At 48.2% G+C, this 24,787-nt stretch overlaps 6 protein-coding genes across 6 annotated transcripts; 2 read left to right on the forward strand and 4 right to left on the reverse strand.

The window, feature by feature from the left end:
* Positions 1-57: 57 nt before the first annotated feature.
* DEU56DRAFT_751753 (uncharacterized protein) lies at positions 58-1,345 on the reverse strand (the record flags this gene model as incomplete). The annotated part of the gene is made up of 6 exons (XM_041349584.1): positions 58-463; positions 501-596; positions 649-685; positions 761-968; positions 1,218-1,233; positions 1,266-1,345. Coding segments are annotated over 6 exons (843 nt in total), but the record flags the coding sequence as incomplete, so codon positions are not given.
* Positions 1,346-9,571: 8,226 nt separating this feature from the next.
* Positions 9,572-10,217, forward strand: DEU56DRAFT_773232 (uncharacterized protein). The gene is made up of 3 exons (XM_041351554.1): positions 9,572-9,681; positions 9,739-10,123; positions 10,174-10,217. Exons 1-2 carry the CDS (start codon positions 9,645-9,647, stop codon positions 9,927-9,929), a joined length of 228 nt encoding a protein of 75 aa, XP_041213608.1. The 5' UTR covers positions 9,572-9,644; the 3' UTR covers positions 9,930-10,123; positions 10,174-10,217.
* A 605-nt stretch (positions 10,218-10,822) lies between these two features.
* DEU56DRAFT_726886 (uncharacterized protein) lies at positions 10,823-13,442 on the reverse strand (the record flags this gene model as incomplete). Its single annotated transcript, XM_041347946.1, has 10 exons — positions 10,823-11,008; positions 11,063-11,113; positions 11,173-11,324; positions 11,384-11,485; positions 11,544-11,827; positions 11,881-11,992; positions 12,037-12,188; positions 12,241-13,137; positions 13,187-13,276; positions 13,327-13,442. The coding sequence occupies 10 exons, from the start codon at positions 13,440-13,442 to the stop codon at positions 10,823-10,825; spliced, it is 2,142 nt and encodes a 713-aa protein (XP_041213609.1).
* A 1,049-nt stretch (positions 13,443-14,491) lies between these two features.
* On the reverse strand, positions 14,492-17,426 carry DEU56DRAFT_773275 (cytochrome P450). Its single transcript, XM_041351555.1, has 13 exons — positions 17,082-17,426; positions 16,933-17,030; positions 16,740-16,875; positions 16,582-16,679; positions 16,418-16,523; positions 16,295-16,367; positions 15,991-16,220; positions 15,868-15,934; positions 15,603-15,801; positions 15,377-15,543; positions 15,210-15,317; positions 15,110-15,157; positions 14,492-15,047 (listed from the first exon to the last, which is right to left on the reverse strand). Exons 1-13 carry the CDS (start codon positions 17,203-17,205, stop codon positions 14,858-14,860), a joined length of 1,644 nt encoding a protein of 547 aa, XP_041213610.1. The 5' UTR covers positions 17,206-17,426; the 3' UTR covers positions 14,492-14,857.
* Positions 17,427-17,910: 484 nt separating this feature from the next.
* Positions 17,911-21,598, forward strand: DEU56DRAFT_773283 (p115 like vesicle tethering protein). The gene is made up of 12 exons (XM_041351556.1): positions 17,911-18,567; positions 18,820-19,007; positions 19,058-19,240; positions 19,290-19,370; positions 19,424-19,654; positions 19,709-19,769; positions 19,821-20,284; positions 20,338-20,450; positions 20,507-20,721; positions 20,777-20,830; positions 20,886-21,004; positions 21,058-21,598. Exons 1-12 carry the CDS (start codon positions 18,036-18,038, stop codon positions 21,283-21,285), a joined length of 2,469 nt encoding a protein of 822 aa, XP_041213611.1. The 5' UTR covers positions 17,911-18,035; the 3' UTR covers positions 21,286-21,598.
* A 96-nt stretch (positions 21,599-21,694) lies between these two features.
* On the reverse strand, positions 21,695-24,205 carry DEU56DRAFT_773286 (PLP-dependent transferase). Its single transcript, XM_041351557.1, has 5 exons — positions 23,498-24,205; positions 23,167-23,446; positions 22,725-23,096; positions 22,423-22,674; positions 21,695-22,366 (listed from the first exon to the last, which is right to left on the reverse strand). The coding sequence occupies exons 1-5, from the start codon at positions 23,995-23,997 to the stop codon at positions 22,031-22,033; spliced, it is 1,740 nt and encodes a 579-aa protein (XP_041213612.1). The 5' UTR covers positions 23,998-24,205; the 3' UTR covers positions 21,695-22,030.
* Between the last annotated feature and the right edge of the window lie 582 nt (positions 24,206-24,787).

Raw genomic sequence — 24,787 nt, forward strand, 5'->3', positions numbered from 1 at the left:
ATCTTCTTGAGTGAGGAGGCGCGGGTCACTGCTAGCCTTAGTGCCGCCACGTAGGACCGTTGATGCGATGGAATCGTCATCGGGAGCGGCGTAGTCTGTATCCTCCCGTACTAAAACAACAACCGCGCACTTAATGTCTGGACGCGCCAAAACAACTTTTTCAACTTTTCCAAATACATGCTCATCTTTCTCCGAGAGAGCGCATTCAGCAAGGAAGGGAACCAGAACGACTTTTGCTGGTAGATCCATTGCAGTGATTGAGACGATCACATCAGCTGTGATCGATGCGCCCTTGACTTTTAGCGGCCAATTCATGTTGGTTGTCGTAAAAATGATGTCGCGATCATACGGAAGGGCGTCGATACTTTTGATGATGGCATCCTTCACCACGTCGAACGATGCTTCGTGGAGAACGGTGGGCATGTCGACGATGAGTATATGGGTGTTGCGTTCGTAAGTCAGCCTGGACAGATTTAGTATTGCCCGAAAGCGTTAGCTACAAATAGCTTGCCTGGGCTTGGTCGAAAATCGGGAAGTTGCGCTCAAAAATCTCTTCGATTGATCCGAATTCCCCGCGCTCCCACACCGCGGAATTCCTGTGATATTGAGTAAGCACACGAACACAGGATCGAACATGAGGAAACATACCATGCGATTCTTGTGTAAAGCTGGATTGGATACATAACTCAATACTTTCCGTATCATATCTTCAACTCAGTCAGAATATTGTTAATTAACCACTTAATTCTCGTTGACATACTGGTAGATGGATCATAATGAATGGGCCGCTGGCAGACATCATGCAATGGACTGGAATCTGTGGAGGCATGAGCTGTAACTGGTGTGCTTTCTGGTGTCTCCTCTTTCCCAACGGATGATTTGGTAACACCTCTTTTTTCAGTGCTATCTTTTGAGGATGCTGGCTTGTCAACTTTGATGAGGTTTGTCTTGTGGTTGGCAGAAGTTGTCTGTGGAGCAGAGTTGGTTCTGGTTTCATAGAGTTTGTAGGGGTGTTTGGGAATGAAAGAGCTGTGGTAAGTTTTTTTTTTCATGCTGAGCCACTAGGGTAGGCATGGTTGTTAGGTGCTGGGTGGTGACTATTGACTTCGTGTGGCGAGCTCTGACAAGCTTGGAGTATAGAGAAGTCGTGGAAAGAGATGATCAAGATTACAAATGATAACGATCATCGCCAGGAACGGCAGCACGTGCACACTCACCAATATTTTCACTGATCTGAATATGTATGATCACTGACTAGTACTGACTGTTTAAAAAAGCTCAAAGCATACAGTAAAGCCTTATGAAGCATGCATGCCTTTTGACCAGCTTTTAAGAGGCCTTGCATGGCATGAGCAACAGGCTCATTCACATATCACCATACGGTCACGTGATGAAGAGTGACTTGCTGTGTTATTAATATGGTGGGTACTCATGGGTTTAACTACTATTAACTGAAACTTCATCATACGTGTTAAACGTCCATTCGAAGTTTCAGTTGTTCTTCCCGAGTCTTCCTCGTGAATTACGTCGCTCTGACCCATGTACTAAGTATTCTCGTCCACTCTCGTTCTTCCCGAGCCGCCCATCGCGGCATTCTGACGTTGCATGTAGATTTCTTGTTCACTCTCGTTCTTCACGAGTCTCTGACACTATCTCGGCGTCACCACTGAGGAATTTTCGACAGAACATAAATGTGAGTTAGCATACTTTTCATTTGACTTTGCCTGATAGAAAATTTACCACAATTCTACCTGACCCCCTTTTACACTTGCATTTGAAGAAAAACGCACATCGCGTCCTAGCAGAGGCCCTCGAACGACCATCTCTCAGTGACCCCACAAAGCAGGATGTTTGACAAGACGAGCGCCATGACCTTCAACGCCAGGCGTTCTTTCAATGGAACGGAAGTAGATACACAATTGTCTGTTGTGCCCTCATACCCGCAGATCTTCGCGGGGTCATTGCCCAGCGAGGAACAACCCGAGGTCTTTAAAACCCTCCATATCAAGAACCCCAGGGTTGGAGCTGGAGGTCTCCGAGTCGCACCCTGGTTCTTGTATTTCCGCACTCGAGGCTCTAGCCGAGAGTCTATTCGGTAGGTAAGTGTCATTGAATTCTCGATTTAGCACCATCCATCAGGCCAGGGAGCATCGTGTCGCAAGCCCTGCGCACGCTCATTAAATTTCAATAGAATGTTCTGTGACACAACGACCTCAAGGTTCGAACATGTGTTGTAATATGTAAGTTAACTGTCGCGGTAAGTTTTAAATACCCCTCATGTCCTTGGACTAACAATTGCACTCGAACCTACTCGCTGCCGCCCTCGTTCGTACGGCTTATGGGTAATAGGACTCAGACATGCCCCCACGTACGTTTTCCCCCTTCTGAATGACCCGAGTCATCATCAACGTGAACTTACTATGACTATAGAACGCAATAACAACAACAATGACAAAGGTCGCGAATTCAAATCCTACGATCCCGGTTGTGCGTCTAGGGCGCAGCGGTCTGTGAGGCAGGCGTATGTAGCAGCGGCGGAGGAAAACGTGCCGTTTTTTTATTACCAGCACCAACATTTGTCTCCGCAGCCACCCGTCGGCTCTTCGTCACACCAAGTGCCATCAAATACCCCATCCGTGTCGCTACCTCCACCGCTACCTTCTCATACCGCTCCCGCTCCCGCCCCTCCTCCACCACCGCATCCACCACCACCACCACCACCACCACCACCACCTCCTCCTCCTCCTCCTCCGCCGCCGCCGCCACCACCACCGCCTCCAACTCTACTCGTCATACCCTCTGCATCACCTACATTGGTGGCCGGCGGGACAGACCGGTCATCAGCTGCTACAGTCACGGTAATGCCAGGTGTTAGCCTCCAACCTGAAGGTGGAGGCAAAAAGGTTTCGGACAAGAAGGAGTCGGACAAGATCTTTACCGAAATGTGGATCTCTTACATTCATTTTGTCGAGGATTAGTAGTACTACCATGCCTACTCGTACAGTAGTGACTCGGACTGTCTGTACAACATTCAATGATGATTCAGATCAGTCGGAGTCTTCTCGGAGCTTGAAATGAAGCGGTTCGAATCTCGATTTGACGCCCTTATTTGGCATTGCCAAATATATCCACATGTAATAGCAGGATAGCATCAACCCCTGTGGCACTTACTAGTAAGTGAGATATCGATGCCAAGTACTCGTATTGACGAGCCCTCTCAGCCAAGTGATGGAAGCGGCAACGCCACGCGCTGGCATCTCCCCCAACCTCGCTGAACACTAGTAATCGCAACCGTGACGGTATGAATTTTTGAATAGGAAGAGGCAATTTAAAACACCGAATACTCCGATCAAAAATCTCATCAAAAATACATAGGGTATGCGTCTGCTTTCAAACCTCGAGTACTGAGTTGCTTTCAGGTTCCCGCAATGTTAACATCTCCAATTTCAACCCTATCGCCAATTCCCTACAATTTTGAGTGCTCTCTTCATGAAGGCAGCTCAAGCAATTCTGCCAAGTCCGAACATCTTTCAAACATAATATATGCTGGTCACAAGCTTGAGGAGCGGATATACATAGTACGAGGATTTCCTTGTTTTAATTTACGGCGAACACTGAGTGTGTGTAAGTTGTCGCTCGACACAATCAACACAGATAACGATGAGCAAGATAAGCTGTTCGCCATGTACAGTATCGACACCGTTCATTCAAGCTACCTGGCAGCAAAGAGTCGGGTCCGCCAATACACGCAATTTGTGACACTCCTTCAGCGCGATGAAGATGCGTGGGCGCAGAGACTTCAGGAGGCAGGCTACGTAGTGACGGAACAGAGTTTGTGTAGGATGACACTCGACGGAATCGAGGTGGAAGACGACGAGCAGGATATGTTACTCAAGTGCACCGCTCACACGGTGTTAGCCAACTATCTTGCCGCCCAGCACAGAGTCCGCCAGTACACCCATTTCCTGACCATTCTGAAGGGCGAAGAAGATGCATGGTCACAGAGCTTTCAGAAGGCATCTTGTGTGATGCCGGATTACCAGCCCAGAGCGATGTGCCGGTGCTATTGATCACCCTACTACGAGTGATCCAAGGACCGTAGTCTCTGACATTCTGCTACTTATTTCTGATCGTTACTTTATCTTGATATCCTACGTACTATCTGTTGTTGACTACATGTACTCGTCGATGTGACTACGAAAATGAACATCTTGGTCTGGCAAATATGGAAATGCCTAATGAGGACGTACGAATCTTGAACGCGCGGCATAGATGATGGTATCTTTCAAACTATCGTCGCAGCCTCGGTGGAATGCGACGATCACATTGGATTCTTTTCGTTATCTTGGTATTGTCAATGGTGTCCTGCGGCGCATCACGCTGCTCTTGGACGAGGGACACAGATTTTCGGGGACTTAGTAGGCATCGCTCTACGTGCAAGCATTACCAGAAGGCAAGTACGTTAGCCACGCAGAGAAGGCGGGACCGGGCGAGAGGGTTGATTGAAGCATTGCAAAAGCCAATTCCGCAGCTCACATCTAGGACCCCTAATGTAAGACACCACTAGTACTAGTTATTGCCCACAAAACTCATAATCGGATCCCAACCTTCCAATCTATCATCCAATAGCTCGAACCGATTCGACTCACAAATGACCGTGGCCGCTGCGTGAAGCCTATAGCTTCTTGCGAACCTAGGGCGTTACGGACGCAACATGAGCCTACCAATGATTCAGTCGGTACCGTTGGTTATCATGATAGTACCCCAGACGCCTTGGATGTTATTGCAATGGAGGACTCGGATATGACTGAGCGAGATCATGCTATACCAGGTGCGCATCTCCGTGACATTTCTTATCTGTGCTATAGTACTCATAAATCATTAGCAGACCCAGGTCAACATTCTTCGCGACGGACGGTTAGGCGGCTACCCCCAAGAAGTTTCGAGGATCGGCTACCTGCAGATGAAGATATCAACCCTTCTGATTCTTCTGGGAATGATCCTCCTCCCGTAACTGAAGCGCAGAATCCACCACAGCGCAGAATCCAGAGAGTCCTTCTTACGCTACGCGATTCTCTCCAAACAGCATTTAACGTGGTCGGCCTTTGTCGACAATACCCAAGGCGGCCCTCGTTCGAGCCCGATAAATTTATTCCGTCTTCACAACTAGCTCACTCCTGTCCAGTGGCCGATGTGCATAATACTGAGACGTCTGATCCATTTTCCGGTGTCTCTGAGCCGCCTTATCCTTTCCCTAACATGACAATCTACCGCCTTATGTCATGGATGAACTCTGGGAGTCATCAAAAATCGGAGGCTGAAGTAACGCGCCTCGTTAAGGACGTGATTCAAGCACAGGACTTCAACCTCAGGGACCTGGATGGATTTTCAGCGAGGAAGAGTTTGCGCGTGTTGGACGACAACAGAGGGAAGGGTGCTGTCACTTTTCCTGATGACTGGTTGGAGACAGATATAACCCTCGACATACCGACGAGGTCGAAAGACGACTCATCCACGTCATTTAGCATTCCGGGCTTTCATTACCGGCCGCTTGTGGGCGTGATTCGTTCCGCGTTCGCAGACATCCAAGCCAGCGCATTCCACCTTCTTCCTTTCAAGCGCCTGTGGAAGGACCCTTTAGATGACCATCAAGAACGCGTATTCGACGAGCTTTACACCTCCGACTCGTGGCTTGAAGCTCAGGACGACCTGCAGAGGCAGCCGAAAGAACCCGGTTGCTCACTCGAGCGTGTCATTGCTGGACTAATGTTCTTTTCAGATGCCACTCATCTCGCAGCCTTCGGAACGGCTAAAGCGTGGCCGCTTTATTTGTACTTCGGAAATTTAACGAAGTATGCGCGCTCGGCACCTCAATCTGGTGCATGTCATCTCGTTGGATTCTTACCTTCCGTAAGTCAATTGCCTCCCGTATAGTTGTGTCTCTCTGATGTTGGACTTTAAGCTCCCGGATAGTATCAAGGATGTCTTCGGCACCTTACCTAGGATATCGAAAAGCGGGATGGCAACCCTTCATGCGCATTGTCGGCGGGACTTATTTCAGGCATGTTGGAAACATTTATTGGACGCGGACTTCCTCGAGGCATACCGCCATGGAATTATACTCCGATGTCCGGATGGCATATTGAGAAGAGTCTTTCCGCGCATCTTCACTTACTCGGCTGATTATCCAGAGAAGTGAGCACTTTTTCGTTTCCTTACTCAAACACTAATCAATGTCTCAGGGTTTTAATAGCGACAATCAAAGACATGGGCGCTTGCCCATGTCCACGCTGTCTCATGCCGAAATCCTCGTTCGATCTCCTGGGCCTGTTTAAAGATATGCAAGATCGCCTCACTAATCTTCGAATTTACTGTCTGGTGAAGGTAACCAATGCCCGCGCATTTATCTATCGCGAGGGAAATACTGTCGACGGCTCAAAGGTACAGGCCACACTTGGAGAAGGGTCATGGGTGCCAACTGTGGTGAGTGCCTTCGGAATAAATTTCCTTCAATTGATACCTAAATTTCGACTAGAACGCATTTGTAGAAAAACTCGGGCCACTAGGATTCGACACATTTCGCATGCTTGTGGTCGATTTTATGCACGAATGCGAGCTGGGTACATGGAAAGCATTATTTACCCATCTTATCCGGCTACTGTACGCGCTTCCCGGGGGTAACGACCTGGTTACACTTCTCGATACCAGGTTTGTCACACCATTCTCCTCACTGATTTGAAAGTGATTGTATTAAATATAGATTTCGTCAAATTCCGTCGTATGGCAATGGAGTCATTCGCAAATTTGCGAACAACACCTCCGAAATGAAAAAACTCGCAGCGCGCGACTTCGAGGACATTTTGCAGGTTTGTCTTGCTGGTTAACTTGCCGCTATGCATCATTGATATTCTATCCAGTGCGCTATGCCGGCCTTCGAAGGGCTGTTCCCAGGAGACCACGACGCAATCATACAGTCCCTGTTGTACAGGTTTGCCCAATGGCACGCCCTCGCCAAACTAAGGATCCATTCCGAAACTACCTTGTCAGTTCTGGATGCCACATTCAAGAGGCTCTCTTTCCAGTTGCGCAACTTCCGGGATTTTACCTGTGCTGTTTTCACCACAGTTGAATTACCAAAGGAAAAGGCTGCTCGCGAACGTAAGGCTGCGCGAACAGATTCCAACAATCGAGATCCGGCGAGTGGCGGCCAAAGGGTCAAAAAATTCAATCTGCATACTTACAAATTTCACGCCATGGGAGATTATCTACAATCGATCCGTCTCTTTGGAACGATAGACTCGTTTACTTCGCAAATTGTATGTGACTCTTTGCTAAGTGTCTTCCGATTTCAATCTGATTTTGGGCCAGGGAGAGTTGGCGCATAGGGCACTGAAAGCTTTCTATCCATTGACTAATAAACTAGATACACCGGCTCAGCTGGCTAAGCACGAGCGTCGTCGTCGTGTCCTTCGACGAGTGACACAGAAAGGTCACAGCTGCGAGCAGGTACAGGTCGAGTCGCCGGCAGGGTTCAATGGCCACCACTATATACCGAAGCTTAGCTTCAATACTCCATTGCATATCTTCAGTTTCCTTCGAGATAACGAAAACGACCCAGCTTTAGCAGTAAGTGCCGCTCTCCCCGTTGTTCATCTCGGCTCACCATAACGTGCAGATGTTCATACCGAAACTTAAGGACCATATCTTATACCGGCTTCAGAAGTTAGATGTTGGTTATTGCGACCATACCTTCTCAGATGACGAGCGCAACTCGGTCATCATCTCAGACAATAGACTGTACTCTGTTCAAACAATGCAGGTACGCCATATATGTTGTAAAATTTTGCTAGTGTATGATCCTTCAACTTCATAGGTCCACTACACGACTTACGATCTTAGGCGAGAGTATGATACCATAAATCCTCGGACGCACTCCGACATCATGGTACTCTCTGGGGAAACGAAGCCGAATCATCCATATTGGTATGCCCGCGTCCTGGGCATCTACCACATGGATGCATTGATCAACGTTGAAGGCATGATCAAAAAGCACAAAATTGATGTTCTTTATGTTAGATGGCTAGCACGCTTGGTCGACCACCGGTCAGGGACGCACCGCGCTCGACTCCCAAAGCTTGCTTTTGTCGATGAATCTGATCGCGATGCCTTCGGGTTTTTAGATCCCGGCCAAGTTATCCGAGGCGCTCATCTAATTCCAGCTTTCGTTTCTGGGCGTGGAACAACCTCCCTTCGCCATGGAAAGTCGTTCGCACGTCAAGATGCCCAATTAGATGATTGGGAGGCATACTACGTTGGCATGTAAGTGCAATCTCCCATCCTGCTGTCCTTACTCGAGCTAGCGAACCCTTAGATTTGTCGACCGCGATATGTTCATGCGGTACACACCCTATGGGATTGGACATCCCACTGTGCTGCGTGAGATGACAAGGGATTCTATCAACGCGGACCTCATGGATTGCCCGGACAATGCCGACGAGGTTCGGCTCTGTGAGGGCGACAGCGAAATGGGTGGAGGTGATGACAACGATGAAGGAGGACCCGGAGGGGAGGAAGATGATGATGACAGTGAAGAAGACCAAGCGGAGTGCAACGATGACGAGATCATTGGTGATCCGGATGACCAAGAGATGGAAGATATTGAGGACGGTATCGACGAGGACGATGACCTCGTGTCTTTCTAACACCAGAGGAAGTTGTGATTAGTGATACAGGCGAGCGAGAGGGATAATGAAGCTTTGAATAATATGCAACAACTACTACGTCTCTTTCTACTCATATCTTACTACGCACCCATGAACATGTGAAAATTTATTTTCAGCGGACTCCTAGTCCTCATCGTCGTTCTACTAATCAAGCCTGAGAAGATGCGAAAAATACCTTCTCCAAGGCCAGGGTTTGAAATCATTCCAACCGTTTTGCATACTGTTCTTCTGTGCGGTGATGGCTGAACGTCACAATTTTGATGCAAAGTTGAATGCTACTGTACTCGCGTTGTTGATTGCCAAAGGCGCTTCCCACTATAAGGTCCTGGATAATGTTTTAATTCAAGACATAGACTAAGCAAAACAAGAATATTCAAAGGGGTGAAGAGGAGTGCGCTGTCGTGCATCGTTGGTCTTCATGGCCGCAAATCAAGACTTTGTTATGAAATCTCACGTCATTATACATTCGTTGACGAGTGCCAAAGGTACCTCCCACGAGATTGCCTTGGATGAGCTTGTGGTGCAAAGTGTAATTAAGGTAAAATGACAATGCGCAAAATATTTGGCATATGTAAGCTACTATCCCTCGTCGGCTGCAAATGAGGAACATCATAACCTTGTCGTGAACCGCTCATGTTACTGTAGCTTTGCAGGCGATGTATCTACAAATCAAATTTCTTATAGTATAAATGGCGATATTTAGCAGGAGCAGAATTCTGCCCTTCTATAATTCGCACGGGTACAATATCAAGGTCTCATCGGTTTACTGATGATTGCCTTATATGGATTACAAACCCCGAACAGAATGGTAGAAGGTACGGTATGCATGAGCTTGCATGTATGCAAGACATAGCAATAGATATGTTGTGAATGACTGTCCTCGTATCATAAGTACCACACCGTCGTCACCTCTTTCCCGCTATGTTCTGGCTGATGTTGCTCCGCCGCCGCCCCAATTGTAAGTCCTTTTCTTTACTATTTTCCTCTTAATATCGAGTACTACTCACTGCGGCAGTACTGGCAGAGACTCTTCCTTGCATTGGGCTGCCTACTAGTAGCATCCCCGCACTCAATCCTACGGTAAGTTTTTTTTCTGTTTCTTCCTTTCCCCTCGTGCACTGCTGCTACCTTGTGCATGAAAATTCCCACTTTTCTCTCTGTCTTCTAACTTTCAGTAGCCTTCTGCACCCCCCCCGCATCATCTGAAAGCCTTATCGTGATCAAACGGAGCCTACAATTACCGCACAATAGGGTAACAAGACCAGGGGTCCCGGATATGTATCTAAGTTCATCATTCACACAAGGGACCACCAGGAAGCACAACTTTGTCACAATAATTGTAGAAGCATGTATCGAACATCACCCAAACAAGGGTCTACCGAGTAACAAGGCTGATAGGAGTATGTGTAAACCTAGTCTCATGCACGGACTTGTATTAAGTGACATACAGGTCTGTCGCTTGTACGAAGTGTACCAATCGCACACTTTGGACTGGCTGGCGCGGTTGAGCCTCGGAGATTTGCGGGAGCAGATGTATCGAAAAGGAAGTAATGCGGTACCAGGATTTCCCTTTATGGTAGTGATGTCGCTGAACTGGTATCACCGTGCATGCATGACTAGTGGTTGTGCACGACGGAGTACTTAATCCTTAGCTAGACAAGCTCATGCTGCAGTGGATCAGATCGATCATGCATGGGCGCTGAATTATGGTTTCATGAAAGAATACGACAGTACCGCCTGTGGGGCACGGCATTTACCAGTCTGAATTATTAACGCAATATTCCTCATGAAATCGCTCGGTTTAAATCTGGAGAAATAAAATGATGGTGATGCCCATTTCCGAGAGAACAAATCATAGTCCGAGAAAACAAATGATAGCAGTGACATAAAATACATGCACCCAAGCGTCGTGTCTAGAGACTAACCAAAAACTACATAGCTAAGATATATACCCAGTCTGAATCACCGTATCCGGATGCCCCAAAGCCCAAAAAACGTACAGTGTACAAACATGCAACAATCCCTTAGCCCTAGATCCTGCAGGCGTAACTAATCCAGGTATCTAGTTAAATAACGGAACGAGAAGCACTCAATTTGGCTCAAAACTGGATATGCGGAGGTTCATGCTCATCGGGTTCAATGATCTCCCCCTCTGCATTTAGTGGCCAGAATGAGTTCCTGAAGAAGTTGTCAGGGTCATACTTCTTTTTCACATCACGCAGCCTGGCCCAGTTCTCGCCATAGCAAGCAATGACCCGACCAGGGGGCTCCTGTCTGCCCAAGAACTGTCGGTGATGTGAATGAAAAAAATCAGATGCGGGTACGGAGGAAACGCATACGCTTGGCAATGGGCCACCGAGCGTCACTGGTGCCAAAGTTTCCGCTATCCACTAATGAACATGGCGCATGAGTATATGATATGATCAAACAACATATAAAAAATATCTACCTCCTCCGCGGAATGGACACAGCGCGGATCTTGGAAATCAATATCCCACTGATGCAACGCGGCAACAGTAAAGGAAGCCTGACGTTGTGCCTTCGGTATACAATTATCCTCAAAATCGCCAAGCGCACCGCCAGCCAGTTCGAACAACCATGCTGTGTCCAAGATGAACCAATGAGGGATCGAAAACGAGGACGGGACAAAAAATACGTACTGCAGCCAACAGGCGTGTCCGCAAATTGAAGAACCGTCTTATTCACGATGTCGTCCGGAAGCGAGCTGATAAGCGCAGATCGTATGAACCACTTGTTTCCTGCTATTAGTAGCAGACATCTCAGAAGACGCATGTTGATTCAATTAACTTTATTGCTCACCTTTCCCTCGGAGAACCTGTGCAACACTGTCTTGTTGATGAAGGAAGGACTTCTCATCAACCTCGTTGAGAAGACACCGTTCGCCGTCCCACGATGAAATGGCCTGTAAGAACTCCTGACCCTTCACCTTGGGACCAACGTAGCACATCTGGATAACAACTAGGGAATCCTGCCCTGCAGGGCCAGCCGTAAGAAGAACATTGGCATACAATTCCCGAGGAGCACCCTTGACGCAATCGCGAAAGTGCTTGACTAATGATGGTGCAGTTGCGCGATGAAAACGGCTGTGAACAGCAGTATGAAATTCTGATTCAATTCGACAAGAGTCAGTACTCACTAGATAAGATTACCCGCGAAGACAACGGGGACTGGATAAGCTCTGGCTTTGTAGCGTGTAACGATACCAAAGGCCGGGCCAGCACCGCGCAATGCCCACCACAAATCTAGATCTCAGTCAAGACCAGGTGAATAATATTACATGTACGATACGTACCTGGGTGTTCGTTGTGGCTGACCACCACGATTTGACCGTCAGCCAAAACAACTTCTGCTTCTACCAAGTTGTCACTGCTCAAGCCGTGTAGACGGCCCAGAAATCCAAAGCCTCCCAAGATCATGATTGCCGAACCAACGGGATGAGCCGCACTGGTCCGCTAAGTAAATGGGGATAAAAATCCAAGGAAAGAAAAAGGCTTACAATGGGACGTGGTATGGGACAGCGCCGCGTCCGCCAGCGAGTGACATCGCTTCTAGAGGGTTTGCCGCGGAGAACTGATCGATCTCCTTCTGTCTCTTTCCTGCACCAAAGGTCATGAATGCGTGAGAGTAGATGGGCGTTGCATAGGTCAGAATGTTAGTCGGAGACTCGAGGAAACTCGGCGTAGCAAACAATGCGTTGGGCATGGACTGGGCAAGCCGAGAAGTCGAGGCGACAGGTCTGCTGGGCGGATCGTCTAGATAGGAAAATGGATCACCCAATGAGGATGAAGAAGGGGGCAGATTCGAACGGGTATCTGGCATCGGAGAAGGTGGGGTAACAGCGGTAGTGACACCGTCTATGGATGGAAGATTAAAAGCCAAGGGGCTAGAAACCATGGCAATAGAAGAGTCAAGGGAGTTAGAGGATAAGAGCATCGTGTTAGGGTTGGAATTACTGCTCGACGTCGCAGAATAGGTGGACAACCGCGGGGTCTCCAGGACGGGAGCTGCGAATTCTAACCTTCGTCGAGTGACGGGAGGACGATCGGCGAATGGGGCGGATGATCCTCCTGGGTGAAGAAAATCTGCGACGTTTGCAGATGCCAGGTCGTAAGACCTCAGCTCGTTGTCGTCTTCCCTTCTTCGCTTACTGCTAGACGCAGTAGCAGGTCTATCTAGAAGTGGTGGACCAGCTTTGACTTTCCCTTTGCTGCCAAGAGAAGGCATGTCTCGAATACTGGTAAAAGAGCCATCGGCAGCGGGGGGTTCAATGTCAATGTCAGTGATCTTGCATAGGTCGATGATAATGTCGCCTCCGACAGCCCAGCCAGCGGTGCCATAGCCTCCGGCCTTAGCAGAAGCGGACAATGAATGCTTTCTGCAAAACAAGATGACTCTGTAGAGATGAATTGAATATCTGATAGGTCTGAGAGTTGGGAACTTACTGGCTGACGTCCGGAGCATCAAGGGGACACACGACAGCCAAAGCAGAAATTTTGATGTCGCCGTTGAACATTCGAGAATATTCAAGAAAACTACAATGCAGCCCGTGAGAGGTATCAGGGAATGATCTTAGAATACATACCTGGGATCATCTCTCCGGTATGCCTCCCCGCGAACGGTCGATCTGAGTTCTTGGTAGAGGACGTCTGATAGTGGAGAGGGGGAGTTAAAAGCCGTATCAAGGCGAATTCCCTCCATGAGTTGCTCAAAAGCAAAGTTGAAAGCAAGTCTAGAAGAGGGGAATAACGAGGTTCTGATCAGCAAGGTACGAATCCAACTGGTTTTTAAAGAGGGACGTGATTAATCTGGAGGGTCTGATTGTAATTTTAGGTGCAGTTTGTGTATAAATCGAATTGCTTGGGATCCTGCATAGGACAGCATGGCGATATGTGTGAGTAAATAAATGGGAGCCTGAGGCGTTGGAGGCGATGCCTTTCAACATGAACCAAATTTTCATGACGGACGCGGGTTCATTTTCGCGGTCACTCCAACATTAATTCTGGATCGATCGGCATCAGTCTCCGCAGGATCAACGTTAACTTCGTGGTCACCCTGAAATGTTCTAGATCTTGCAGGCGCCTGAACGTCCACTGGCACAGTCGGAACACGTTAATTCACCAAGTCTCTTCGGAATTCGGCTGTTTCTATATAGCCCCGATCGTCTCCCTGAAGTCTTCAATGTTCACGTATTTCGAGTCCAAATTGGTCGTTTTCTGTGGCACCTTTGCCGCATGCCCATGGAATGTAGGTACGTCACGGTACACAGCAGCTTCCGCGCGTACGTTGTCTAGCCTCTCCTTGTTCTCACCCCATCACAACCGCGGAATGCGGCTGACAGCCGTTCCGGTAAGTACCAATATTATATGTTGCTGGCTCCAATCGTTCATGGTGCTTGTGGTGCTGGCCATTCAAATATTCATTGCTGGAGCGTGTACAATCCGGCCTCGCGGCGAACCAAGGTTTATGGTTCCGATGCGGCCATACTTCTGTACGTATTCCGAACAACTTAGTCATTCCTGACTCGTCAAGGCACTATCCGCTCCAATCGCTGCCCACCCGACCTTCTTGGCAATTCTCACCGTAAGTTTCACTGCGCTGATCGCTCAGTTATGTTCGACGTTTACTGCAGTGAGAGTGTTTCGGTCTTCAATTCTTATACTCCAACTAGCTGACATCAGTTGTTCACTTTAAGACCGTGTGGCATATGTACCATATTTTGCTGGCATAAAGTCGCAAGCTTATCAGATAAGGTATGTAACTGTCCTCATTGCTGGGTCATCAATGCATCAAGGGTTGCAGACTTATCAGATAAGGTATGTTAAGGTCCGCAGCTCAGCGGCCTCAGCAAGCCCCACATCAATGTCCGACAGACCACTCTGGAATTCCACCCAAGCTATGCTATATGTAGATAAAAATATTCACATTCAGTTCCTGTAACTTGAGGCCCTTCAGGAGCCAAGTTCTAGGCGCAGCTTAGCGCGTGACAGTCTCCAATCGGATCATCTACATGATTACCTACTTATACCGAGTAGTTGCCGCGAAGATAACCATCCAAGAAAACTACTTGCAGGCACATTAGGAAACAGCCACTGGCATCTCGGCGCATATGACGCTTAGTACCCCTTGTCGATGCGTGGTGCCAATGAAACCCTCAACGGCAGTTGACTCCCGCTCTCAACATCGCCTTCTACTGTTGGAGCCATCACCAAGCAAGCCTCTCGCCGAACCCGTTCGGATTGTTCAGTAAGCGCGAACTCAAACTTTCCAACTATCTCCGTAAGAAATGCTTGAAATTCGATCACCCTGGATAAAAAGTTCATATTAGGCTTTACTCCACCTCTGCCGGATAACTTTGTAAAACTCACGCGAAGCGCCATCCGATACAAGACCTCACTCCTCCAAGGAATGTCATTCTACAACAAATTGGGGTTCATGCGCGTTGTAAGAGTGGAGATCAATGCTTACAGATTGGAGTACACTCCTATTGACGTGGCCTTTTTCTCCTTCGCTGTGCCATTAAGCCATCTATCCGGATTAAACACGTGTGCATCCTCGCCCCAGAGCTCCTTGTTTCTGACCAATATGAGCGCACGTCAGAGGAAAAGACGTCGGTGCTATGTGGAGCCTCCTACCGATTGTACGCTGCAATTGATGCAACAATTCGGGTACCCTTCGGAACCGGCAGCTCACGGATGACGTCCCCGGATCGCGTGGTGATTGGCTTGGACAACGGAAGTACGTCATCTTGGCTAGCGAATCGGTGTGCATGATATATGACGCAACAAAATCTCAGAACTTCCTGCAACGGCAAGCGCAACGTTATGATAGCATGAATATTGTTTGCATGACGTCACGCACTTTCATCACAGCGGTAGTGTACGGCATAGCGTCGAAATCAGCAATTGTGAAGTTGACGTCCCCGCGTACGTGTACAGTGGCTTCTGTTTTCCAAATCTCTGCCCGGAGGCGGGATTGGATCTCAGGATGCTTGGCAAGCTCGAGAAGCGCCCAACTGACAGTGTTCGAGGTTGTCTCATGACCTGCTAGAAGGATAGTACTGTGTATGATTATATTGATCCGTGATCGGTAGGCTGTGCAATTACAACACACGGAACGGACCCACCGCATCTGAGCAAACAGCTCGTCTTCCGTTAACTTCACCTTTGCGTCTGCATCCATATTGGCTTTGACTATGCTTTAATCAGATGACCATATCCAAATGAGGCTGTTGAGACCGACCACCCACCAAGCAAGCTTAAGACATCTCTGCTGCCCTCGCCCTGCAATAACATCTCTGCCTTGTCTTTCACCAATTGCTTTGCAACAGATGTTGCTATGCTGCCTGTCTCACGCATGCGCAAGATACGTGGGCTTTTGCCCATCTCCCTGACATATTCGAGAATCCGAGGTGGGATATACTTTGAAATCCCCTGAAAGAGTATCTGCCGGTCCGACGGAGATCCGAATACGTCAGACCTATTGCCACGAAAACGCATTCAATTCAGATAAGTTAAGGGAAAACCAGATGCCTGGTAAAAGACAAGACTGACATTATATTCCTGTATGAGCGCGCAAGAGCGTTTTCATTATTGTCCATGGAGTTGAAGCGGAAATCGAAAGCAGCTGAAAACAAGATGAGACAAAGGTAATCGTGTACCCTGCATAGCATGTACCTTCCCCGATAGCATCCAAGGTTGCGCGGGACATCCAGGCAGGAATATCGAACACTACTGACTGCTCCTTGGAATTACTGATGATGTCCATCCATTTGTTGCTCATCTGTGAGATTTTACGTCATTGATGGGTGTGGACGGTATTGAGTGACTTTGATGCCCACAGACTCTGCGCAGCTCTTGAATAATAACAAGAAAGCTTTGGACTCTGGTCCACCAAATCCAGGGAGCATTACTTTTCGGTGTCGTTTGTGATCATCACCTTGAAGAATTAAATACAGATCATTCCATGTTTTACATAATCTCGTGGCCAAAAACCTACCATCCGCCCAGAGAATTCCCTTTCCATTCATCAACTGGGAGAGGACACGGCGATCATGTGGTTTGGGAAACCGATAGCTTGACTTTACGAATATATATTGCAGCGCGGCCGGGTCGGAAATCATCAATTGGTCTTCCTATGAATCGGCGGAGAATCAAAAATGTATGGCGCAAGTGTGGGTGTCATTACATACGCCAAAACAGCCCTTGAAGCGAACGATGTTCCCATACTGAGCTTGCCACTTGAAGTCAGCCTCTGCTGCCTGACCTTGGTAGAGCTCTTTCAGATTTCCTGATGATCACATCAGCAGTGGAGGGATCCAGCAAAAAGGAATAAAGATACCCATAATAAAGGATGCGGACTCTGGGCCAGGAACATCTGCCAAAGAAATATGAGAGTATCGACGGTACACCGCATAGACAATCACTAGAGCTGCGAAACCAGTAGTGACGAAGACAAGATCCATGGTTGCAAGGGATGCGATTTCAAAGGCATGTGAAGCCAGCTTTATCAGTCTCTCATATGGATTAGATGACACTCGAAGTATGATGCAACTTCCTCTGCACCCGCGTGTGCGTCGGAAGAGGTCCAGAAGTTGCCTATTCCTGATCTTTTTACAAGTTGATGATTGCGTGAGTGCGGTTCCGATGCATACGAGTTGGGCTGCAAAGAGAAAAATTAGACCTGTATGAAGTGTCGGATACTATATCATAGGGCTTTACACAAATCAGCACCAGCTCTTGGGAACTGCTTACACACGGTCGGCTAGGACACCCGCCCTGTCAGGAGTGTTTATGATAGCAACATTATTTTCCTGCCAGACCCATGACTCCAGTCTTCTTCTCATCGTGCTAGAACGACAAATATAATATAATACTCACCCGGTTGCCGCAAAACTAGGTCACAAGCGCCCCTCCGGGAGCGCCAAGCCGAGGTCAGATGAAGGCTGACTGTCATCATTGACACGATCATCCATAATATTAATCATATTGTTGACTGAATCATGACCTACTAAGTAGTTATGACTGAAGGACAATCACGACTCGTTTAGGTTTTGGGAGGGAATTGAGTGTAGCCTCCCATAGTCAGACCATATAGAAGGAAGAACAGTTGTTCCCTCTGCAGTATTTTAATGAGTCGAGTGGGACAATGTCTAAACATTGTAGTCCGAGTCAAGCCTAACTGCTCAGGCGAAGTTCAACCGCCTATTAGTAAGGCCACGTGTCAGTGGCAATGCAGGCCTGAACCACGACCACAAAGTACTAGTCTGGTCTTCAAGCGTCAAGCTGGACTCGCATGGATTTTTTATCACAGACATACATCGCCCTTCGTGGTCCGACAGGCGCTCCTCAGTCTGCGCAGGACACGATCGCAAAACTTAGTGATCGGTTGTCTCCTTCTACTCTCCTTGCGGATAGACGCGCTGCTGTCCTTGCTTTGAAGGGTTTGGCTCGTGATTGCAAGCAAGATGTCGGTGATAGGGCCCTTCCTGGTCTCCTCGAAGTCCTACAGAATGATGCGGAAATAGATGCGGAAATTGCGAAGGCCGTGCTCGAGACTATTACCCAGCTCTGTGAACCTGATGACGATTCCAAGGATCTTGCATTAAAACACACAGACTACGTTATCGGACACGAACAGGCAATTCACATTTTGTTCTCCCTCCTTGGTGACACGCACTTCTATACCCGTTACGCGACACTGCAGTTGCTCTCGGTGCTACTACAGAACCGCCGGAATCAGGTTCAAGGATATTTCCTCAAAGCCCCGGCTGGTGCCTCGAGTGTCATCGCCGTCTTGGAGGATAAGCGCGAGATCATTCGTAATGGTGTGTATTTTAGCTACTCCATCTGGGCATCTGGTCCTACTCGTGGTACACTGGTAGACCTGCTCATACTACCTGTCCTGTCTCGACAACGCTGGATGTTGAACATAACTTAGTCCTGGCGTGGCCGTGCTCATCCTTAAGTTCACAGGCCTCACCTGTAGCAGGGCTTTTAAAAAATAGTATTCGACGCAGGTCTACCTAGGCCAGCATAAGACTTGTTGATTTACATCACTAATGCCAATACACTTTCAGAAAGCATCATCATGATTCAAATGCTTATATCTCAAAGCCCTGATATACAGAAGGTGCTTGCCTTTGAAGGTGCATTTGAAAAGCTCTTCAATACTGTTACGCACGAAGGCGGATTGGAGGGAGGTGTGATCTCTCAGGACGCGCTTCGGTGTGTCGACAGTCTTCTTCGGTATAATAGCTCGAATCAGGTGATTAATGTTTCCCGCCTGATGCGCATTTCCATTAACTTCTATGATAGAGTTACTTCCGCGAAACGTCTCTTCCAACGTTGTTATGCTCCCTCTTGCTCTTACCATCCAACCTTTCCCTGCAAGACGCAACTCCACAAGAGTTTGCATTACAATTTTGGGACTCACAAAAAGTGGCAAATGTGTCACTGGTGCTTGGTATTATGGGAATGTTAGTTGGGTCTAAAGGCAGCGTCAGTACATTCCAATTTCCTTCCTACATTTGTTTCATGGGATCTTCAGGGTCAGGAATTATCCGTTTTCGTGCGAGGCTTTGTCGAACTAGCCCTCGCATCCAATGCACCAACGCCCCTCAAAACTCAGGTCCGTTTTATAAGCATATCACAATACAAGATCTGATTGCATGTGTGCATCAGGCGCTCCATCTCCTTCCCAGCACGTTGACTTTCCCGCTTTCGGAGGTGATTTTGACCCCCTATATGCCTGTGCCTGAGACACGCGGGGAAGAATGGGACAGACTGGAACCGGCGTCCGCGCTTGATGCACTTGTAGAACTCGTACTGCACGGAGAGTACAACGGACTATACAGTGATAGTCGTGCCAAGGAGGGACTCGAATTGAGGAGTGCAGCTGTAATTGTTTTTGATGTACGTCATCGTCCTCATCCTCTGGCAGAAAGGGTCAGCATTGATACACTATAGAACTTTGTGCGGAAAGAGGACATCAGACAGGCTATTGTGCAAGGGATGCTTCCTCCCCAACGTAAGCGACATCTTCCATGCCAGGAAAAAATGACTCAGATTGTATCTGCAGAACCAAATGAGGTTCCAATGATATCGCCCCTTCTGCACTCTCTCTGCCTCTCCCCATCATCCCCTCTCAACATCGCTAATGTGACCTCCACTCATCTCGCGACACTCCTCTTTGCACACCTACTCTCCGGCTCCCCAAGAGCAAAAACTGCCGCTCGGTCTATCAAGCCTTCTTCGAACATTCCAGGAGAGACCCTAAGTCAGGGACCACTTTTTGTTCCTGCAGACAGTACTCCAGCACCAACACCGCTGGACGAGGACGAGGAAGATGCCCCACAGAGTTTGTTGCACCTCTTTTCCGAGAATCTCTCATTGTGCTTCCTATCTTGTTCGAGGGCTGAGGACGACCGTGAGGAACGTGAGTGGAATAGATTGATTGTCGGGTACATCTGTCTGCTTGCACAGTGGCTCTGGGATGATCCTAAAGCCGTGAGGGAATTCTTGGAAGCCGGCGGGCTGGGCACAGTGAGTCTTCAACCTGATTCCATGAACAATTCCAAGACCTCAGGAACCCATAGCTAGTGGAGCCTATTAATCAGACTTCCGAGTCGGAAAACCTCATTCCTGGACTGTGTGCCTTTCTCCTGGGCGTCTGTTATGAGTTCAATCGGGAACCGGGGGAGATCACTCGGCAGGTGTCTTTCATCCTTTGTGTTTCACACGCATATTTATACGCGTATTCAACAGCACTACTATCCATCCCATTATCTCTCGGTTGGGCGTAGATGTGCTTGTCGGTCATATGACCCGCGTACGAGAGCACGACTGGTTCAAGTCTATCGGCCCCGAGTCCATGGTGCTCCCTTATCCATCCAAAGCGCTCCCGGGTACTTCACCCGCGGAACAAGAAGGCGAAATCTGGTTTGACTGGTCTTTTGTCGACTTCTGGAAGTCAAATCAACGTGCGCTACCAGGTTTCTCCCGTCACCCGTCGTTGATCTAATGAATTCCTCAAAGATACTATCCAGAGGGGTCTGACGGCGGACCCTAGCACTCTGGCTTCATCGTCAGGTCAGTAGCAAGACAAGGACTATGACCAGCCGCATTAACTTACTTACGGCAACAGGTCCAAGTGCAGAGTCCGCAATGCTAATTAATTCTCTCAAAGAAGTCATTCGCTCCCAGGTACAGGAGATTGACGCATTGCAACTTCGTCTCAAGGAGCTATCAGCCACCGAAGCTCGAGTAAGTGTTCATGAATGTATCAGGACGCTGCTGCTTACTATGATAAACGACAGTTGGCTGACTCAGAGACGCATGTTGCGGAGCTTGAGGCTGAATTGCAAATATCAGATGGCAAGAAGAGGGAGGTCGAGAAGGAGCAGGAGGATCTTCTAGTCCTCCTCGATGACATAACCACGAAGCGCAGACGGGACAAGCAGCGGATGAGAGAAGCGGGCATGGAGGTTTCCGAGGATGAGGCAGATGATGACGATGACGATGATGACGAAGAAGAGGATGAATAAAGCTCAGAACACATCAGATTTCATTTCCGCTAGGGCCCTGCCGCATCTCAACTTGAACATATCACCTTTCCAGGCTATCTCGAGTACATAACCTTGTGCCGGATGCCCATGTTCACCCCGAGGTTCGCAGCATGGCTTTATTTTGTCTAGCATTCTTCAGTTCCAAGCACGAATGCTCCGGTTCGAAGCTATAAAGAAGTGGGATCCACACAACAGAAAGGACAGCACAAAGTGTTTGCAATTGTATCACTGTACGCACAGCTAATATTGATATTCCTTGAGCGGCGTGGTAGAGCACACGCATATATATGGTCAAACTACATGAAAGTCCTGATAAGATGCAGTTTAGTACTGTGTGAAGAGGTCGGTGAGGACACTGGGACGGAAAATGTGAGCGTTTGCAAACTTAATAAGGGGAGTGTGCGAGTTGTCCCATCATTCAGATATTATGGTACTTACACTAAGGAAGATAGCAATGAGAAGACGTAGAATAAGAGATCCGACCAGCGAGGGACAAATGTAGAAAGTCGCGTACAATAGTACAATGAGATGATGCTATGCTATACAAGTGATCCGTGATGAAAGAGATGGGCCGTGAATGTGCGACGAAATGGGGTGCGAGAAATATCCAAGAAAAAAGATATACAAGTTCCAACCAGAAATGCTCCGCTTTTGTTGGCTCTATTTTTCCAATGGGGATTTTCTCTTCCGCATGCCCAGATATCCGGTGGTAACGCTGGCGTACTTACATAGCTTGTCCGATAGGAACGTTTGTCCAAGCATCCCAGAGTGCCTGTCGCGTGCGGCTATCTGCCAAGGATGAAGCGAACATCACAATTTTCCACACATCCTGGAAATTGCTTGCGAGTCCTAGACTAATCCGCACAACACCGAGCTCACGGCCAACGACCCGCTCAAAGTCTTTGAGCGTAACACCTGGATACAGTCGCTCCATCTGGTCTTGAACACCCAGTAATGTGGCTGCACCCCCGGGATTGCACATGCAGCCTGTGCGAAGAGAAATGTTCCGGGACACTGCAACATGTTCAACAAAGCTGTTGGGGATCATCTCTCCTGAAGGCTACAGACAAGGTTTATTAAGATGACAATAGTAAAGTAATGGGAGCTGAAACTTGCCGAGAGGAAGATAAGAGAGATCGTAGACCCGGTGTCACCCTGTTCTCCAACAGACTTGAGTCTTCTCGAAGGAAGCCTGGATAAAATATTGACGACAGGGGTTCCGGACGAATCGTGTCTCAATAGAGAGAGTGAGGTGGCAAGGTAGTGGGTAAGACATGAGAGGCGGAGAGGGAGGAATGGAAGATATGCCGAGAGAAATCGCAGACCGTCTGTGACCGCAGGTAACGTCATGTAATTGATGGTTCCATCCTAGCAATGTAAATAAATTTGAAAGCACATAAATTGGGAGAGAAGCATACCTCAAACTGTTCGTGAAGATTGCTCGCTCTAGTAAAAATCGAACCAGGCACCTGAACGACATCGACGGTTCCTCCAGCGAACCATGGGCGTTCCAAGATCCCTAAGAACGACTCCTTGACAATGAGGGCCCCGACGCCCGTCGGGTAACCGAACATTTTGTAGAAGCTGATGGCCATAGCATCAACAGGGGTTTCCGAAAGAGAAATGACGGATGATGGTGCCAGCGCAGCAGCATCAAGAAGTGTGTGGTATCCGAGTGAAGATGCGAATTCGATGATTGAGAGTGAATTTTTTGCGTTAGAAATATTGGAAAGGCCCGTCAGGGCAAAAAGCGAGGAACCGTTTTGTGGTCTGTGCTGACTCAAGATATCCTACCGCGGAAATCAGTATTCAGCTGCTAATTACGCGGAGTTGGGGCGCATATACGCGCCAAGGACATACCTTGGCAGTAGATAGAACGAAACCTCCAGTACTAGTTGATGGTATGTAGTGGACTTCAGCTCCGCGACGTGAAGCGTACTCTCGGATTCCATGGACGCTATTATGAGAGTCGGCACCGAGGATATAGCCATTATTGGTTCTGAAGGGATACGCCTCCCCAACAAGCTTTAATGCAGCTGTTGCGTTTGCTGTAAATACGACGGTGTACCCTGGTGGTGCTCGAAAGAATGAAAGAACCGCATCCCGCGCCTCGTCAGCGCGCTGTGATGACAATTTGGAGCTACGACTTGAATTAGCAATGATTGGCGAGCGCTTTATGGAAGCTCCATACCTATTACTGACCGAATGTGTGTTTCCCATGACGGCTTCGGTTAGGAATGCGCTGTGAACGCGAACAAGGCTCTCGGGGTGTTGTGCCCCACCCATGTAATCTACATATGTTTCGCCGGTTCGATCCAATCTGGCGAAATCTGTTCTTCGGAGAGTGTCAAGTATCCAGGTGTTCTGGTATTCCGGGAATGATTTGAGAAATGCATTATATGCGCGTGCCTCAGCATCTTGTCGCGAGATGGAGGGCGTCAAGGGCGTGTACGTTGTCAGTGTCGGGGATATATGAGTGACGTTCGGATGATAATTATGGGGCGATGCCGCAGGTTTCTCGCTCGAAATTGTGTCATGGGAGGATATTGATTTCCTCAGTGAAGCCTGCGATTTGTGGCATCTCAAATTGATGCGAGATACAGGGGCGGAATGATTGTGATTGGTGTTGATGCCGATACGCTGTTCGCGAGATTGATGGGGAACCACAGGAGAGGAGTGATTGTTGCCCATGATAACGCCTGTCTAATAATGTCGGTGTAAAGGAAGGTCAGTGAACTACAGGGTGCCTTTATATATAGAGCTCGAGAGAGGACAGGCGCCCTGGCATTTCGGTCGACTAGTATCTGACCAAGATTAATCCCTCCGTGACACCTCCAACGGAACCACATTGCACCGCCAAGGGCTTAGGCTATAAGGTGAACCGAGATCTCAGTCTACGGTAGATTGAGCAATAAACTCCAGGGGGGAGGTGCGCCTGTCAAAATGTCCAGTCTGGTCCGCTGGCTGTATTGGCCTCTCCATTTGAAAAGTTCGCGTGTTCAAGTTGGTGCTTAAAACAGCTACCAAGTTTTTTTGTTGTAGTACTAATATGCAGTGAGCTGTGATCAGATTCTCCGTGCTATATACCACCAAGTATACTACACCAGCAAAGGAGGAGTATGCCGATGCTATTCCGGACACATGATATCTGGTCCTGGAGAAGGCCGTCTTACCAAATTGCGCAGTCTTGGAATGTAGCTGCATGCCTGGAAGCAGTGAGTACAATGAGGTACAATGTGAATATGATGGAAATTTTGATGCGATTGGTCACAAGACGTCGCTAACGGAACAACGTGGTGATCCTGAGACGCAATTCGTGATCTTGGACAGCATTTGTGATGTGGGACCTGCAAAAAACTGACATTATTAATGGCAACCCGCCATTCTGTTCGGCCAAGCCACTATCAGCTCTTGGGCTTGCAAAGCATGTGATGGTATCTTTATCATCACGCCGGTAAAGAGCCAATGTAGGTTGATTGGC

Source organism: Suillus clintonianus (genome assembly GCF_016758775.1).
Source record: "Suillus clintonianus strain FC179 chromosome Unknown DEU56scaffold_6, whole genome shotgun sequence".
Classification (NCBI taxonomy): domain Eukaryota; kingdom Fungi; phylum Basidiomycota; class Agaricomycetes; order Boletales; family Suillaceae; genus Suillus; species Suillus clintonianus.